Source organism: Cervus canadensis, chromosome 24 (assembly GCF_019320065.1).
Source record: "Cervus canadensis isolate Bull #8, Minnesota chromosome 24, ASM1932006v1, whole genome shotgun sequence".
NCBI classification, from domain to species: domain Eukaryota; kingdom Metazoa; phylum Chordata; class Mammalia; order Artiodactyla; family Cervidae; genus Cervus; species Cervus canadensis.
Genome location: NC_057409.1, coordinates 36422066 through 36442324, shown reverse-complemented (window position 1 = coordinate 36442324; position 20259 = coordinate 36422066). Strand labels below are relative to the sequence as shown.

Below are 20259 nucleotides of genomic sequence, written 5' to 3'. Positions count from 1 at the left end.
TAATCTCAAGAAATAGCAGCAGAAAACAACTATTCAACACAGATTTTTAAAATATTGTTTTAGTACTTTTCAACATTTCCCCCACATTCATGTACTCATACTAAACACACTTAAGAAAAGCAGAACTCCACATGGAGAAGAAAATTAGAATGTGTATTATCTAAGAGATTACGACAGCCTGCCAGTTCTCAATCTACTCTCATACACAAATACCCATACTTGCTATATGGAGCTGAAGAGTGTTGTCACAATATATACATCTACCAGGAACCTCAGATTGCGACCCTACTTGGAAATACAGACTTTCAGGTGTAATTAATGAGGTAAAATTATGTCAGAGTGGATTAGGGTGGCCCTAAATCCAGTCACTGATGTTCTTGTAAGAAGAGACAAAGAGTTCAGGAAGAGATCCCAGGGAATAACATCCACACATGTGAAAACAGAAGAGAAATGTCTATAAGCCCAAAATGCCAAAGACTGCCAGGAAGCCAGGAAAACGCAAGGAAGGATTCTGCCCTAAATCTTCAGAAACAGTATGGCCCTGCCTGACACCTTGATTTTCAACATCTAGCCTCCAGAACTGTGGAAGAAAAAATATCTCCTATATTAAGCCACACACTTTGTGCTGATTTGTTATAAGATCCTTATGAAACTGACATATTCATAAAGTATATGCCTAAGAATCACTATTTTTGCATAATTTGTAATCTCTATTTCAAGTCTACTTTTCATCTTTTGGAGTTTCTTGATGACCTCAATCTATAGCAGCTAAAGTAGGCGGCAACCTTTTTCAAACCTTCCCTGATGCCCAGAGTCCTGCCAATAGTTGAATTTACTATCTTTATTTTTCTTGATAATATTTGGAGAAATGAACACATTATTTACTCAGATATACTCAATGATATTTTAAAGAAATTACATAAAATAGGACCTTATAGAAACTCACTAAAATGGCCTCGTAGGGGAATTACTTGTCTTCCACATGGCAAAAACAAGCATCTCTCTCAAATGACCAGTGGATCAAGATCCAGGCATTATCTACTACATATAGAGAAAACAGTGCCTTAACCAGCCCGTTTTCCCTACTCTAGGAATTAAATAGGAAAATTACAACCCCCCATTCACTTAAAAATACAAGTCTCTTCTACTATAGCAACAAGAAAATGCTGAAATACACTGTAAAATGACCTTCCAAATTAGATCTCTGGTTCCTCTGCCTTTTCTAAATCCAGTTTGAACATCTGGACGTTGTTGGTTCATATACTGTCAAAGCCTCGCTTGGAGAATTTTGAGCATTATTTTGCTAGCGTGTAAACGAGTGCAATTATGCAGTAGGTTTGAGCATTCTTTGGGATTGCCTTTCTTTCGGATTGGGATGAAAACTGATGTTTTGCAATTCTATGGCCACTGCTGAGTCTTCCAAATATGTTGGCATATTGAGTACAACACTTACATTTGGTTGTTATTGTTGATAACAGCATCATCTTTTGGGATTTGAAATACCTCAGCTGGAATTGCATCACTTCCACTAGCTTTGTTTGCAGTGATGCTTCCTAAGGGCCAGTGGACTTCACACTGCAGGATGTCTGGTTCTAGGTGAGTGATCACATCATCCTGGTTATCTGGGTCATTAAGATTTTTGTATAGTTCTGTATATTCTTGCCACCTCTTCTTAATATCTTCCACTTCTGTTAGGTCCATACCGTTTCTTTCCTTTATTGTGCCCATCTTTGCATGAAATGTTCCCTTGGTATCTCTAATTTTCTTGAAGAGATCTCTAGTCTTTCCCGTTCTATTATTTTCTTCTATGTGTGGATCATGACAAACTGTGGAAAATTCTTCAAGAGATGGGAGTACCGGACCACCTTACCTGCCTCCTGAGAAATCTGTATACAGGTCAAGAAGCAACAGTTAGAACCAGACATGGAACAACATACTGGTTCCAAATTGGGAGAGGAGTATGTCAAGATGGTATATTGTCTTGTCACCTGCTTATTTAACTTATATGCAAAGTACATCATGAGAAATGCCAGGCTGGATGATGCACAAGTGGAATCAAGATTGCTGGGAGAAATATCAATAACCTCAGATATGCAGATGACACCACCCTTATGGCAGAAAGTGAAGAAGAAATAAAGAGCCTCTTGATGAAAGTGAAAGAGGAGAGTGAAAAAGCTGGCTTAAAACTCAACATTTAGAAAACTAAGATCATGACATCCGGTCCCATCACTTCATCGCAAAGGATGAGGAAACAATGCAAACAGTGACAGACTTTATTTTTGGAGGCTCCAAGATCACTGCAGATGGTGACTGCAGCCATGAAATTAAAAGACACTTGCTCTTTGGAAGAAAAGCTATGACCAACCTAGGCAGCAATTAAAAAGCAGAGACATTATTTTGTTGACAAAGGTCTGTCTAGTCAAAGCTATGGTTTTTCCAGTATGGATGTGAGAGTTGGACCATAAAGAAGACTGAGAGCCAAAGAACTGATGCTTTTGAACTGTGGTGTTGGAGAAGACTCTTGAGAGTCCCTTGGGCTGCAAGGAAATTGAACCAGTCCATCCTAAAGGAGATCAGTCCTGAATATTCACTGGAAGGACTGATGCTGAAGCTGAAACTCCAATACTTTGGCCACCTGATGCAAAGAACTGACTCACTGGAAAAGACCTTGATGCTGGGAAAGATTGAAGGTGGGAGGAGAAGGGGATGACAGAGGATGAGATGGTTGGATGGCATCACCAACTCTATGGACCTAAGTTTGAGTAACCTCTGGGAGTTGGTGATGGACAGGGAGGCCTGGCGTGCTACAGTCCATGGGGTTGCAAAGTGTCAGATGCGACTGAGCGACTGAACTGAACTAAAAAAAATTAAGATATTTACCTACTCTGAAAAATTAAGTTACATCTTTATGCAGCCATTAAAATGGAAAAGAAATATTTTAAGTATAAAAAGCCTCAGATATACTACTGAAATAAGATACAAAACTTCTAGTAGAGCTCAACAATGAAAATAATGTATGATAGGAAGGAAATATATTCTGAACAATACAAGTGATTTCCACTTTCTTGTTGATAGCTCATGAATTTTTAAGTTATTGTATAATGAACTTGTATTAATTTTATAAGAACACCAAAATGTCATCTATAATTGCAGTCTTTTTTGGCATTAGGAACTTGCAATACATTTTGAAGTGGCTATTCGAGAATAAGAGACTTAGGAGGCATATGGATTTTGTTTGGGTCCTGATTCTAATAAATTGTCCATAAAAAGATGATTTTGAGACAGCTGGCAAAATATGAATATGGACAGAGAATTTTATGATAGTGATATATTATGACTAAAATACTATAAGAATAAAAAATAAGCACATGACAACAACATGGTGGGTATGTTGAAAAAAAGTTTATCAAAGAAACAAATGAAAGTCTTACAGTTAAAATATCAATAAAAATTTTTTTAAGTCCATAGGAAAAAAATATATCAAGAAGAGAAATAGCTGAAATGAGTAGCAAAATCTTGAGAACTATTTAAGCTAGGAATAAGCTGATTCACTTTTGTATGCTTTCTGTATGTTCAAGTTTTATATAATAAAGGTTGAGAGGAAAAGAGATCAAATATTGTAGAGCCATCTGCCATTCCCATCTCTGGCTCTTAATTTCAAGAGGACTTTTTAGAGCATAAAGGCAAGGAGACTAGGAAGCCAATATTATGAGAGCTATATTTTTTCTGAATGTGAAGTGCAAGTGGCTCAGTCGTGTCCAACTCTTTGCAACCCTATGGACTATACAGTCCATGGAATTCTCTAGGCCAGAATACTGGAGTGGGTAGCCTTTCCCTTCTCCAGGGGATCTTCCCAACCCAGGATCAAACCCAGGTCTCCCACATTGCAGACGGATTCTTTACCGGCTGAGCCACAAGGGAAGCCCAACAACATTGGAGTAGGTAGCCTATCCCTTTTCCAGCAGATCTTCCCGGCTCAGGAATCGAACCGGAGTCTCTTGCATTGCAGGCAGATTCTTTACCAACTGAGCTATCAGGGACATAAAATCTATCAAACGTTTCTAACTAACCTATAGTTTGGGAGTTCAGCTCAGATTCTTCACTATAATCTCTGAGCTATTTTTCTGACATATGGAATATAGTTTGAAATTGAGACTTTCTAACATTTCACTATTTTTTTTTCATTTTAAAGGAAAATTTGCAAAGAGACAAAATCTGAAAAATTCTAAAATATTTTTTTAAATCCTTGCATCTAAACACAAATATAGCATTAGAAAAAATTTGATTTTTCTCCTTTAAGTCTCTTTTTGTTCCCCTATAAAATCACACCCCTATGAGTGTGAGGGTCTAAGGGTCTAAGACCCTACGAGGGTCTACGGCTGTTGCTGTTGAGCTGGTAAGTCGTGTCTGACTCTGTGACGCCATGGTATCACAATGATTGTGGTATCCCGAGGTTTTCTACCTGACATTCTAAAGGAAGTAAATTCCTATATGACCACATCTTTTTAATACAGATCATTTTTTAAATAGTTATATGACATGTCTTCAGTAGTTGTATCACAATTTAAACATTTCCTATAACACTAAGTTAAAGACTTACATTAATAGAGGTTAAAAGGGAAAAGTATAAGTTTACAAAAGAAAATAAATCCTATTGGTATTACTTTAAAAACACATCAGGAGACATTTTATTTCCTTATTGATATTGTACATCTAGCTGATACAATATTTAATGTCACAGAAACTCAAAATTATGTTTGAAAACTTCAGCCTAGAATTTGCTAACCGTTTTCTCATAACAGAGAAGTGACTATTGAAAATATTATGAGGGTAAGAGAATTACTTTATATGTGATTAGTTTATCAGTTCAGCTGCAGTTTTCAATTATGATGCCCAATGAGAAAGAATCATTACATTTTGTGAGATAATTATCATTTGTGGAAATAAATAGCATGACAATGATTCATTGGAATTTAATTTCATATCATATTCTGGGACACATTAAAGCAAAACAACAACAACAACAACAAAAATTCTAGACATTATTTCAAGCAGAAATTCACTTTCCCAGAGGTAATACCCCATGGGGTAAATGAAGATGCACTTACAGCACTTTATCTTCATTTTAGAGTATGAGATCTAAAAACAAATAACCGTCTCTATGAAGATAAAATGTAACGCTTCTTTGTTTGAAGAGTCAGTCTTTTCAGCTGCTCAGTTCCCGGTGACTCATCTGAAACCCTGCTGCCAAGATTAATAAAGCTAAGGAAACAACCCTGACTTCTGGGAGACACTGCAATTAAATAAGAGTTGGGGGTTGGGAATAAATGAACAAAAAGTGGGCAAAACAGCTGCCCTGAAAAATAATTAACCAAGTGAATTTACTTTAGACATAAGAACAGATCATTAGGGTATTATAAAAATTATCTTAAATACTTAGAAAAAATTGTATCACACATTAAGTTCTATGTGGTCCACTAAAAATAATAATACAGAATAGGTAACCAAACTTTAAAAAATCCAAATTTAAATTTCTTAGACCTAATTTAAATGTGATATAAAGCTAGAATGAGAACGCTTTATTAGAAGCACTGATGAGTTTACTTATCATAAGTAAGTCCAAGTATACAGAATACAGCTGAAACCGCAAACACTTCTTAAATAACCAAAAAAGATCTCAATGAGTCCATGGATGAAAGCTCACTCCTGTTACTATTAAGAGAGAGGACTTATCTTTTACTTCAGAATCTCTTATTATAGGACAGGTACTTCTACCATCTGACTTTGTTTATCTGATTTTCTAGTCCAGAGTTAAATTAAATGAGAGGAAGCAGAATTGCAGGAGGCAGCATGAGATTAACAACATATCAATCTGACTACGACAGAGAAAAAGCAAACAAGTACAAAATATTTTGGGAAGAATGCTGATTACCTGTATGAAATCCTAAAAGATATTTCATTCATTCAAAAAGTATTTATTCATGTCCATGTTATGACTCTTGATCTAGATGTCAAGAAAATAGCAGTTAAGACAGACCAGAAAAATTCCTACTGTCGCGGAGCTTACATTGTCATCCAGGAAGGTAGATAATAAACAAGTAAAAAACAAGAATAAAATTATATAACACTTCTCTCATTTGATCCTCACAATAACCCAACAAGCAAACTATTTGCATTTTAACTGTGATCTAGAAAGTTGCTTAAAATCACAATGCTACCAAGTTCTACAGTTGGGACTGATCTCAGACCCATCTAATTTCAGAACTATTTAACAATGCAATGAGTTTTCTTCATAGCACTTGACCAGGATTTTAATTTTATTTTTTTATTTAAAATTTTTCTTCACATTTGTCTGTGGCATGTGGGATCTTACTTCCCTGACCAGGGATCTAATCTGAGCTCCCTGCCTTGGAAGCACAGACTTCCATCTGCTAGACTGTCAAGGAAGTCCCACCAGGATTTTTTTTTTTTTTCAGTATTTACTTTAAAATTTTTATTTACGTATTTATTTGCTTGTGCCAGGTCTTAGCTGTGGCACACAGAAGCTTTTAGTTTCAGTGTGGGGGATCTAGCTGCCTAACCAGGGATTGAACCAGGGTCCCCTGCATGGAAAGCATGGAATCTTTGTCACTAGACCACCAGGGAAGTCCCAGGATTTTAAATTACACATTTATTTGTGTGGTTCTTCAGCTGATACCATTTTTACCCAGTTAGACTCTATACCATAAGGTCAGAGACCACACCTGGTTTTGTTCAACATCACAACCCAATCCAGTCCAATGCCCGGCACCCTGTATCACTCGGGATGTATTTGCTGACAATTAAGTGAATTCTTTCATTGATATACATTTATTAATCTTGATAGTCTGTGAAGATGTGGACACAGGGATGAGCCTGAGTTATCAAAGAAAAACTAAGTTCAGAAGCACCCAAGAAAGGCAATGTGTAATAAATTTGGCTTAGTTCTTACCAAATGGCTTATTCAAAAGTTTTTGACACTTGAGTAGAATCATCATTCCTCCTATTGTCTTGGGTACTTCTTTCCATAATAAATTCTATATTATGCTTTAAAGTTAATAAAATGTGTTGAGTAATTTCTCTTTATTCACTAAATCTCTAGATATAAGCTAACATAAAACATCCAAAGCAAAGAACAATAGTGATGTTACAAAGAGATATATATTTTAAGCTGTACTGAGATCTGTTTTTCATTTTTCATTTGTTTGAAAAAATGGAATTCTTTACAAATAAACATTTGATTGAAGACTATTAGCACTAGAAATTACTTTAGAAAATATTTGTATCCCAGTAAATTTAGAATAAAAAAAGTGCAATGTAAAGAAATTAACTGACTTGCCCAAGGTCACAAAATGTTGAAAACAAAAAGGACATGAAAAAAGTATATATGTATTTCCATAATCTCAAGTTACCCACAAACCACTAAATTAAAAGCCACTATAACTAAGCATAAACAAAAGTTAATACCTTTTGGGGGGGTGAAAGGAGATTAAATGTCCCAAGGCAGTCTTTTAGAGAAGGTATGTTTTCCTAATGTAATATGAAAATAAAATGTAATAGGAGAAAAAAAGCCAATAGTGTGTTTATCCTCAATTTAAGAGTACTTGGTTTAATTACAGTAAAGTAATGCTCAAAATTCTACAAGCCAGGTTTCAATAGTACATGAACCGTGAACGTCCAGATCATCAACCTGGATTTAGAAAAGGTAGAGGAACCAAAGATAATTGCCAACATCTGCTGTATCATCAAAAAAGCAAGAGAGTTCCAGAAAAACATCTACTTCTGTTTTATTGACTATGCCAAAGCCTTTGACTGTGTGAACCACAACAAACTGTGGAAAATTCTGAAAGAGACCGGAATACCAGACTGCCTGACCTGCCTCCTGAGAAATCTGTATGCAGGTTAGGAAGCAACAGTTAGAACTGGACATGGAACAACAGACTGCTTCCAAATAGGAAAAGGAGTACATCCAAGGCTGCATATTGTCACCCTATTTATTTAACTTATATGCAGAGTACATCATGAGAAACGCTGGGCTGGAGGAAGCACAAGGTGGAATCAAGATTTCTGGGAGAAATATCAATAACCTCAGATATGCAGATGACACCAGCCTTATGGCAGAAAGTGAAGAAGAACTAAAGAGCCTCTTGATGAAAATGAAAAAGGAGAGTGAAAAAGTTGGCTTAAAACTCAACATTCAGAAAACTAAGATCATGGCATCTGGTCCCATCACTTCATGGCAAATAGATGGGGAAACAGTGACAGACTTTATTTTGGGGGGCTCCAAAATCACTGCAGATGATGACTGTAGCCATGAAATTAAAAGACTCTTGCTCCTTGGAAGGAAAGTTATGACCAACGTAGATAGCATATTAAAAAGCAGAGACATTACTTTGCCAACAAAGGTCCATCTGGTCAAAGCTATGGTTTTTCCAGTAGTTATGTATGGATGTGAGAGTTGGACTATAAAGAAAGCTGAGCACTGAAGAACTGATGGTTTTGAGCTGTGGTGTTGAAGACTCTTGAGAGTCCCTTGGACTGCAAGGAGATCCAACCAGTCCATCCTAATGGAAATCAGGCCTGAATATTTACTGGAAGGACTGATGCTGAAGTTGAAACTCTAATACTTTGGCCACCTGATGCGAAGAACTGACTCATTGCAGAAGACCCTGATGCTGGGAAAGACTGAAGGCAGGAGGAGGGGATGACAGAGGATGAGATGGTTGGATGGCATTACCGACTCAATGGACATGAGTTTGAGTAAACTCCAGGAGTTGGTGATGGACAGGGAGGCCTGGCGTGCTGCAGTCCATGGGGTCGCAAAAAGTCGGGACACGACTGAGCGACTGAACTGAACTAACTGAAAAGTACCTTCCCCTAGAGAGAATCTGCATTTGACTTTGCATCTATCTTGTAGTGTCATCCATTATAGAATCATTTTAAACTAGGGATTCCTTGATGACTCACTGATGGAAATTTGGACTGAAAATCCATGTCAAATCCCTATAATGTTCACATTATTTCAACATAGGTTTGCTATTTTAAGGCAACTCTCCCCATGGTGCCCCAGGAGTGGAAAAAGGGAAACAGTTTGTTTTTTTTTAATTTATTTATTTTTATTTTTTATTTTTTTTATTATTATTATTTTTTTCCAGTGGGTTTTGTCATACATTGATATGAATCAGCCATGGATTTACATGTATTCCCAATCCCGATCCCCCCTCCCACCTCCCTCTCCACCCGATTCCTCTGGGTCTTCCCAGTGCACCAGGCCGGAGCACTTGTCTCATGCATCCCACCTGGGCTGGTGATCTGTTTCACCATAGATAGTACACATGCTGTTCTTTTGAAATATCCCACCCTCACATTCTCCCACAAAGTTCAAAAGTCTGTTCTGTATTTCTGTGTCTCTTTTTCTGTTTTGCATATAGGGTTATCGTTATCACCTTTCTAAATTCCATATATATGTGTTAGTATGCTGTAATGTTCTTTATCTTTCTGGCTTACTTCACTCTGTATAATGGGCTCCAGTTTCATCCATCTCATTAGGACTGGTTCAAATGAATTCTTTTTAATGGCTGAGTAATATTCCATGGTGTATATGTACCACAGCTTCCTTATCCATTCATCTGCTGATGGGCATCTAGGTTGCTTCCATGTCCTGGCTATTATAAACAGTGCTGCGATGAACATTGGGGTGCACGTGTCTCTTTCAGATCTGGTTTCCTCAGTGTGTATGCCCAGAAGTGGGATTGCTGGGTCATATGGCAGTTCTATTTCCAGTTTTTTAAGAAATCTCCACACTGTTTTCCATAGCGGCTGTACTAGTTTGCATTCCCACCAACAGTGTAAGAGGGTTCCCTTTTCTCCACACCCTCTCCAGCATTTATTGCTTGTAGACTTTTGGATAGCAGCCATCCTGACTGGGCGTGTAATGGTACCTCATTGTGGTTTTGATTTGCATTTCTCTAATAATGAGTGATGTTGAGCATCTTTTCATGTGTTTGTTAGCCATCTGTATGTCTTCCTTGGAGTTTGTTTTTTTTTAAATGAAGTATAGTTGATTTACAATGTTGTGCTTCTGATATGCAGCAAAAAATATGAAAAAGAATATATATATACATATATTTACATATACAAATATATGTATTTACAATATATATACATATACAAAGGAATATATATACATATATATATATATATAGGCAAGGCCATGGGCTTTGATTTATCATCCTCTAACCCAAGCTATTAAAGCCTCACTTGATTTTTCTAAATCTGGCCTCTTCTCTTTCCACACAAAGCTACCAAAACCTCAGCCTGATAATTGTCAGAATTTGGTCTCAGACAAAGCAGACTGCTGTGCCTTGTTTAATTTTCTGGGCTCTTGCTTTTTTTTTTTTAACTTTTGGCTTAGAAATGTTAACGGCATTCAATAATTTCTCATTTAAAAAGTAAACAATTGAAAAAGAAACTTTTATTCAATCCACCAATTCCCCTTCTGGGTACATATGTAGAAAATAAAAAGCTGGGACCTCAACAGATAATTGTATACCCCTGTTCACAGAAGCATTATTCACACTAGCCAAAAGGTGGAAGCAACCCAAAAAGTTCATCCAAGGATCAATGGGTAAACAAAACAGCAACTCAGAGCCTGAGGGTTGTGGGGGAATCTGTTCTTACAGACTGGATGACTGCCTGGCTGAGTGCAGGCCTAACTGCCCCCCTCTCTCCCTAACAGGTTCTGAGCAGAGGCATGAGACTGGGGATGCAGGAGTGGCCTACCCTGCTTCACTGAACAGCCTGTTTTCAGGGAGGAGGAAGGGGGAGACATCTATCAATATATTGGGTGAGGGGGCACAGGGGTGTCAGAGAGGCAAGTGTGTTGTGTTACTATGTCAATAAACTGATTTAAAGTTTAAAACAATGTTCATACATAAAGTAGAATTTTATTCCCTTAAAAAGGGAATGTTGACATATGCTACAATATGGATGAACCTTGACAACATTATGCTAAGTGAAACAAGGCAATCACAAATGGACAAAAACTATATGATTTCATTTATATAAAATACCTAGCATAGTCAGCCTCATAGAGATATAAAATAGAACAGTGGTTGCTAAGAACCAGGAAGAAGGAAGAATGTAGAGGTATCATTTAATAGATACAGAGTTTCAGTTTAGGAAGATGAAAAAATTTCTGGAGATGGATGATGGAGACTATTGACAAAAATGTGAATCACTTAATGCTCCTAGAACTTAAAAATGGTTAAAATGGTAAATTTTATGGTATGTACATTTTACCAGAATTTTTAAAATTCTTACTCAAAAGAATTTTCTTACCTTCACATTTACTTTAATTCAAAAAGTGAATAGTAAGTGCTTTGTGGTTTGAATACCATTAAACAGAGTAAGCCCTTACTCTTGAAAATCTCTAAGTTTAAAATATGTTTTGTTCATATTAAACTACATGTAAAGGAAAAAAAATATCAAGAATATTGGAAAAACAGAAAGATGTGAGAAATAAAACTAGGCCTCACTTGACATGGGCTTCCCTTGTGGCTCAACTGGTAAAGAATCCGCCTGCAATGTGGGAGACCTGGGTTTGATCCCTGGATTGGGAAGATCTCCTGGCGAAGGGAAAGGCTACCCACTCCAGTATTCTGGCCTGGAGACTTCCTTGGGGTCGTAAAGAGTCGGACATGTGACTTTCACTTTCATTTGACATTTTACTCCCAGTCAGAAGCTTCACAAAAAATAAATTTTACATTGCTTCAATATAGATATCTCTTAAATTAAAACTTTTCCATATATTACTATAATGTGAAATTATATATTTGATTAATTTTTAAAATCTATGATAATACTCTTAAATATGAGTAATGTAAAATAATCTGTTAAATTATTTTACATTACTTTCTCCTGTCATAAGGTTCCTCCATAACTTTGTGGTATGTATCTCTACATTTCCCATCTGTAGCTCTTTCTCTTCTCTTTATTTTAATAAAGATGTTTACATAAACACCTTCCTTCTTAAAAACAAAAACACCTTCCTTGACTTTGTGCATTCATTTTATTTCAGCCTTTACAGTCAGCACCCTTGAAAATACAGTCTGGACTCCTCTCTATTTCATCTCCCGTTCTGTTCATAATCAGCTCTTATTTCTGTCATGTCACACTACATATTCTTGCTAAAGTCTCAACTGACAAAACCAAGAGATATTTTTTAGTACCTCTCTTTGGTATCTAACACAATGACCACATATCCTCAAAATTTTCTTTCAGTGTTATTATTTTCTTATCTGTAATATATTCTAGTTTCTATGTTCCTGGTTAATATATTATAGTATATACTATCATAAATATAATTTTTACAAAATTTTTTATGAGATCTGGAGTATCCCCCAAATCGTTTGTTTCATATAGCAGTTTACTGTTATCTGGTAACAAGACTTATTAAACTTAAAGATCAATTAGGCATTTAAAAAACTTAACAGTCTAAATTCTCTCATCTTCTCTCAGAGTTGATGAAAGGGAGCTGTGTTACTAGCAAATGTTAGAAAATAAATATTATAATCTTTCCTTCAAGGGAATATGACATTTTGATAGGAAATGTGAAAATAAGTGCTTTTTGAAAAAAAACTCATGTATAAAGTACTTGGAAAAAAGTGTTCATTGTTGTCAAAAATAAACACATTAGTAAAAACAAAATTAATTAAAACACATACACCAGCACATTTCAAAATGCTGGAGGGCAAAATTTTACCTGCTCTTAAATATATCAAATAATTTTAGGTTTTCAACCTGTTACAAACTTTCAGAAATAATCTTTCAAATTAGTTTGTAGGAACAACTACTTAACATCAGGAAAGATGGCAATTACTAGCTGATTTCAATAAGAACCTTTTGACTATATAAAAGATAGGATTGAAAAAGTATCATGATTTGGTAAACATAGCCAATGTTACATTTCTTTCATTTGGATTTGTATATTTTTATGAAGTACGTTTTTCAACTATGACAGCTATTAAAACCAAATATTCAAACAACTCCACACAATTCCACTATTATTATATGGTATTTTAAACAATTACATGTTTAACCTGCTAAACTGTTTAGGCCATTTAAAAGTGAAGATTTTGTCTTCTTAATCATTGTGTTCCTAGGACTTTAACTATAGGGCATACAGCAATAGTTAAGCAATAAATACTTTGTGAATAAATGATCAAAAATATATGCAAGTACATTAAGATGAAAAGTAGTACACACATACACACAGACACCACACCCACATAAGTGTAACAGCATAAGACCTAGTTAGGTAAACAAAATGTTATCTAAAATTGACACAGCCCCAAGTCACAATTTGATGGTGCTTAGTGGCTCAATTTGTAATTATGACTTTTTTTAATGAGGAAATGTTCTCATAAATGAAGATATTATTAGAACACATTAGAATCTTTACTTTCAAGAGAATCATCAGTGATACAAGGATTGAATATAAAGTCAACAAAAATAAAAGTAAAACCAACAGAATAACTGCTTCCACAAAAGAATAATGTAAAAATGACCCTGCACACACAAAACTGTAAAACTATTAAAAATTACTTTCAAAACAACAAATTAGAAATAAAAATAACAGCATTTTTAAGACTTAGTTTATATACACTAGTCTCATTAAGAATCTGATAGCTACTCAGCATAATTTTCACTGTGATATAAATTTTCCTTTCTTGTTATTTTTAATTTAATAATAAATCATATATAATTATTAATATGAATATTTCCAATACTAAATTACACTTAATTCTTTATGGTACTTAAGGCAAAGAAGCCCACACTACAATTTTATTTGAAAAAAATTAGATGCACAAAATAATATTCTAGTATGTCTTTAATTCTAATTTATCTTTAAAATGAAAGATTAAAAGAGAAAAGTAAGCAAAATAAAGGGCACAAATGCTGTTCCCAAAACAGGATTCATAGTATCTATATTTTTTGCTAACATGACATAATAAATTGCCAAGGATTATAGGAATTACCATATTAACTACATTTAGTAAAAAATTTATCTTACAAAAGCTGAACTACAGAATGACTCATTTACAAAATGAGTAAACTTTAAGCTCAATTTTATGGATGGTATCTACCAATCAGTCTTCCACACCCAAACTATATATAGGATCTTTTATTAAAATGCATTGCAACGGCAGTATGGAGCTGAAGACTACAAAATGTACAAAATGGAAGGCATATTAAATATGGCAGTACTTCTGAAGCAAATGATAGCACTGTTTTTCTTTTTAAGAAACATTAAAAAGCTTCCCGGAAAGCTTTCATCCTCATTCTCAGGTTTACAGTTCCCTTAGTTATAAAAGTTTTATGTTATCTAAAAATGTATCCATGGTTGCTGGATTGTACTCTAATAATGCTTAAGGAAAAAAAGAAGTTACAATACTTAAAAGATCAAAACAAAATAAAAATAAAACAAGCAAAGCCAAACTGAGAAGTAAAACTAACCCACTGATACCTACCTCCTGGAAATGCCATTAGCCAGACATTTATGGCTACACGATTTAGAAGAGAGGGGTGATGATGTAGGGGACAAGTTGAGAGGGGCAATCAAACTATTGATGATTTCAGTCAACTGTGCACTCTGCAAGAAAACAGTAAACCTTTTACTGCTGCTAACAAGAGATACGGTTAAATCTCAGAACTTCAGTGCCTATTAAAGTTTAACCTCTCATGAAACAAGTAAATGTTTGTTTTAGTAAACAGTTTACTCTATAAAGACAATTTATACCATTACTGATTTTTCCATTTATTATAAATACATCTACATTTTTAAGTACTCCTCTTTTTCCATATCCATTTTTGCTCAGTTCCTTTGTCTACTCATCCTAGCCTCTAAAACACCGAAATTCAGCTGACAGCATCTATAAAATGCTTCCTTTGAGGTAGCCAAATTAATAATAACAAACTCATAACTATAATTTATTAAATGCCATCTATATGCCAGGCACTAAATTAAACTCTAAACATAGATTACTGCTAATCTTTACAACTAACCTGCAAAGTAGATAATATTAAAACTACTGATACTGCTATTATTAAAATCAATTACAGACAAGGAAGCTGAAGAAAAGCTAGATTAAGCTGCTCGATCAAGGATTATAAAATTGGTATGGTGTGGAGCTAGGACAACTCGGTGCTCTGTGACAACCTACAGGTACGGGATGGGATGGGTAGGAAAGAGGTTCAAGAGAAAGAGGCCATATATATATATACGTATATATATATATATACACACACATATATACTTATGGCTGATTCATGTTGTATGACAAATCAACACAACATTATAAACCAATTATCCTCAAATTAAAAATAAATTTAAAAGGAAAAGAAATGGATCTAGAATTCAAGCTTAGGCTTCCTTCTCAAATTTTTTCCTAATTTGAATATACCAGTTTTTTCAGATACCCCAAATTTTCATTCACTCTTATCCAAAATTTACATGTAACCTATTTGTAATATATAATAAATATTAATTATTCTCAAAACAATCACATATAACAATTGTAATATGCGTAAACCATATAAATGGAAACAATACATTTCTATCAAAGAATGACACCTTTTTCATTACACATGTAATCTACTATAGTTCATTACAGAAAAGGGAAAGTATGAAGAGATTTCAAAAATGAAAAGAAAATAACCTGTAATAATATTTCACAGAGAAAACCATTGCTAATTATCTTTTGCTAATTATATATCCATTGCTAATTATATATCCATCTTCCAAGACAAAATTTTTTATTTTGAATATTTGAGTTATTCATAAGAGGATTTAAATATCAGAAAAAGTTTTAGAATCAAAGTAATTTATCAGAGATTTATTAAGACTATTTCCACGATCATTTTTTAATGAAATAATCCACATTCCAATGTTATCTTTCACTAAAACCTTCTATCAATAAATCAATCAAATACCCCACTCAGATCTATTAAGTGGTACCCTAGTTCTTTCTCCGTGAAAAAAGTTCAATGATGAGCAATTTTGTTAGAAAACAAGTTTCCAACCCTAGTATACTGAGTTATCACCCTATAGCTATGTGCCAATGCTTAACATATTATATTTAAATAACTTTAATTATATCACTATTATAACAGACTAGATATACTAAATATTTTAATTGTACTTAATGTCAAATGACCAACTTCAATAACCAATGTCTTAAGAAATTGATATTCTTAAGAAACACATTTAAGTAGAACAGTTTGCAAAATCCATTCAAAGTCATTTCAAGCCACTCATACTTCACATTACCTGTTTTTCTATATTGCGAAGAAGCAGCGTAGGGCTACTTGGTGACATTTCAAAATCTTGTTCTGGTAAAGGATCTTGACTCTCTTGAGGGATATGGGGATTCCCAGAAGTGTTTAAGGAAGCTGGCTGGTCTGCAAATTGTACTTGCTTTTTCAATATGTCTTTTGAAAGTCGACATTCTTCTAAGATCACTATCCCCTAGACAAACAGCAATTAAAGAGTTGCAATGAAAACAAATTGATTGCTGAAAGAACTTTAATGTTACAATGCACGTGAACCATGCTTTTTATTATTCCCTGGGAATCAGAAAATAGACAGTTGGAAGTACTAGTTTTTTTTTAAGTGTTAACATTTTTAAAAATTATTTATTTAAATTGGAGGCTAATTATTTTACAATGGGTGTACATGTGTCCCCCGTCCTAAACCCCACCCCTACCCCCCTCCCCATCCCATCCCTCAGGGCTGTCCCAGTGCACCGGCTTTGAGTGCCCTGTTTCATGCATCAAACTTGGACGGAAGTACTAGTTTAACTCTGTAAAAAAGTCACGGATCTAAACTAAAATAAAGTGAAAGTGAAGTCGCTCAGTCGTGTCCGGCTCTTGCAACCCCATGGACTATACAGCCTACCAGGCTCTTCTGTCCATGGGATTCTCCAGGCAAGAATACTGGAGTGGGTTGCCATTTCCTTCTCCAGAGGATCTTCCCCACCCAGGGATTGAACCCGGGTCTTCCACATTGCAGGCAGATGCTTTACCCTCTGAGCCACCAGGGAAGCCCAAACTAAAATAACATGTATATATTTGATGGATTAGCCTTGTAAAGAACTGTCATAAATTATATATAAGCAATTGCCTTTCTTACTGGTTTTAGTTATTAGCATTAAAAGCATGATACATTCAGGATAAAGAAAAAGTTGGAAGGAATGATGCTGAAGTTCCAATACTTTGGCCACCTGATGCAAAGAGCCAACTCACTGGAAAAGACCTTGATGCTAGGAAAGATTGAGGGCAGGAGGAGAAGGGGATGACAGAGGATGAGATGGTGGATGGCATTACCGACTCAATGGACATGAGTTTGAGCAAACTCCAGGAGATAGTGAAGGACAGGGAAACCTGGAGTGCTGCAGTCCATGGGGTCGCAAAGAGTCGGACAAGACTGAGTGACTGAACAACAACAAATTTCATAAATTAAAATATCAAACTTACAAACAGCCAAACAACAATCTAACTTTCTATTAACTCCTTTCAGAGCATTCTAAAGAACCCCAACACTGTTGTGACCAGCCAGCAACCATGGATAGGACTGTACTATTGAGAAAAAGTACTCTCTAAACTAATCAAGTTCTCTTTGCTTACAGAGTAGACAGGTTAATAATATAGACACAAGTTTTCAACTTTAAGGGGTATTTTCTGAAATGTAAGTAACTGGAGAAATGAGTAGGGATCTAGCTGCCTCTGTACTCCCTGCCTACCATTCATACACACACATACTACTCAACTGACTTGCTGAACTTTCTCCCCCATTCCCTATCTTCTTCACTCCAACTGTCCTTATCCTTAGGTCCCTTAGAAGTAACGAAGAAATAAGAGAAAGGGGAAAAAGGAGTGCACAAGTGTCATTTGAATGGTTTCATAGTTCTCACCATAATATTTCTTCCCTTCCTATCTATTTTATTACACTTGCCCCTGCAAATAATACATATTATTATGAAACATTTAAGTGTGTGTGTATATTGTGTGCATATGTGTATATTACTATTTTTCTGGCAAAACGTCAATAAGTTCCTATAGGCTGGTTGCAAAGATATTAAATGCCTAATGTGGCTAAAATATTATATTCTTGAAATGAAAAATAGACTAAAACAATAATACAAGTGTACAGTATTTCAAGATGGGATAAATTAAATTGCCATGGGCTAGCTTATATCACGGAGAAGGCAACGGCACCCCACTCCAGTGCTCTTGCCTGGAAAATCCCATGGACGGAGGAGCCTAATAGGCTACAGCCCATGGGGTCGCAAAGAGTCAGACACGACTGAGCGACTTCACTTTCACTTTTCACTTTCATGCATTGGAGAAGGAAATGGCAACCCACTCCAGTGTTCTTGCCTGGAGAATCCCAGGGACGGCGGAGCCTGGTGGGCTGCCGTCTACGGAGTCGCACAGAGTCAGACAAGACTGAAGTGACTTAGCAGCAGCAGCTTATATCATGTGTAAGTGCTATACATAGGGGGGAAACCACCTATAGATTATATGTTATATATCAGTAATCTTAGTTTACACTATAGTTGAGAGAATATATCACTTTAGAATTAACATATTCAGATACTGTATAAGTATCCATTTTAGTATTTTATAGTAATATATTACAAATGATGCTGAGTAAAAGTAACATTTCTTAAACTATACTTTAACAGCACTAGTAACTTTTACAAAGATAAGGGAGTCCAACTGTTGATCCTACTTCAATGACTATTTTTATAGAATGCACAAATATGGCTCTCTAGAAATCTCAAGAAATGTATTTAAAAGTAGCTTCTGTTTTACTTGATATTTTAAAAATTAAATTAGATTTGACAGATGTAGTATCATCCACTTCAAAAGTTCTTGAAAGTATCTGAAATATCTACCCCAAATTTGTACAAGTCTCTAGCAGGTTTTTCACAAGTACTTGATAGAAAAGAAATATAAGTTTTCACTATATTATTTATAATTCCATTTGTTTTTATTATAGTTTATATTATGGGCCAGGCTGCTGTAAATTACCATGATTTTATTATCCCTACTTAAAATATTGTTTCTAGGGAAAAATTGATTCTGAATTTCAAAAGTCCAATTTCCAAACCTTTAAAATACCACCTTTTTATAAGTAGAAGGCCTGCTATCATTAATTCAATTAGGAAAAACATTTTAAAAATTCAGCAAGGGAATCACTCATAACCAACTTCATAATCCATATTGTTCTCTTAAACTGTTGCCCTGAACAAAACTCTCACAATAAAAGAATGGCCCACAATTTTTCTCTGCCATATCCAAGAACAGAGAAGAAAGTAAAGAAGATTAAATCCTCTGGAGACATTGCAGAAATAAGTTTCTGTTCTTAAAAATCAGGAAAAAAATATATGTGTTGGGTCGCCATGATGGTTATTTTACAATGTTTGCTAATCATAACTCAATTAATCTGAATTTTTTAAATAAATCAGGAAAATAGTCTAATGATAGATAAAATAACATAAATAAAAAACACAAAGTTTTTTTAGAAGGATAAACTGGGTTAACTGAGACAAGTGAAAAGCCAAGCATAAGATGAAAGCAAATCAGTTGCTCAGAGATGACAACCATTCCTGATAATAACTCTAGAGAGATCCCCACTTCCACCCCCAGATTCCTCATTAGAGATGACATAAAAAATATAGACATTTGCCTCAGTGTAACAGGAGGGAAGGGGGCAGGGCACAGCCTTTAAAAGAACAAGACACCCGTAGGATAAGACAAAAATTGGTTAGAACCAACCAGGCCAAAGATGGTGGAATATTTTACTTCCAGTGGAGCTCCGGCCTCTTACACGCACACGGTACTACATTAGCATGCTCAATGACACACCCACCAGTGCCGCGACAGCTCTGAGGTGGATGGACTATAAAAGGTCAAAAAGCGGGCATAGCGCAATTCCTGGAAATCTCCATCCCTTTTCCCTAAATAGTTGGACTAATCCTCCCACGTGCTAGTCTACGAAATTACCCAGCCCATAAAAACTAACCACATCATATTTCAGGGCCTTTCACCTTCTGAGACGTCCTACACTCTGTCTGTAGAATGTGTTTCTCTCTAAATAAATCCACTTCTTACCTATCACTTTGTCTCTCACTAAATTCCTTCTGTGATGAGACATCAAGAACCTGAGTGTCATTA

General features: G+C 35.3%; 1 protein-coding gene across 5 annotated transcripts in view; it reads right to left on the bottom strand.

Annotated features, from left to right (window-relative positions):
• The window catches only part of KANSL1L (KAT8 regulatory NSL complex subunit 1 like), a 123656-nt gene that overhangs the window by 45420 nt on the left and 57977 nt on the right, over positions 1–20259 (bottom strand). For all 5 annotated transcript variants that reach the window (XM_043445996.1, XM_043445995.1, XM_043445997.1 and 2 more), the window contains exons 4-5: positions 16349–16546; positions 14550–14671 (exon numbers count right to left, since the gene is read on the bottom strand). In XM_043445996.1, the coding sequence (XP_043301931.1) occupies positions 14550–14671; positions 16349–16546 (320 nt within the window). The remainder of the gene's footprint in view (positions 1–14549; positions 14672–16348; positions 16547–20259) is intronic.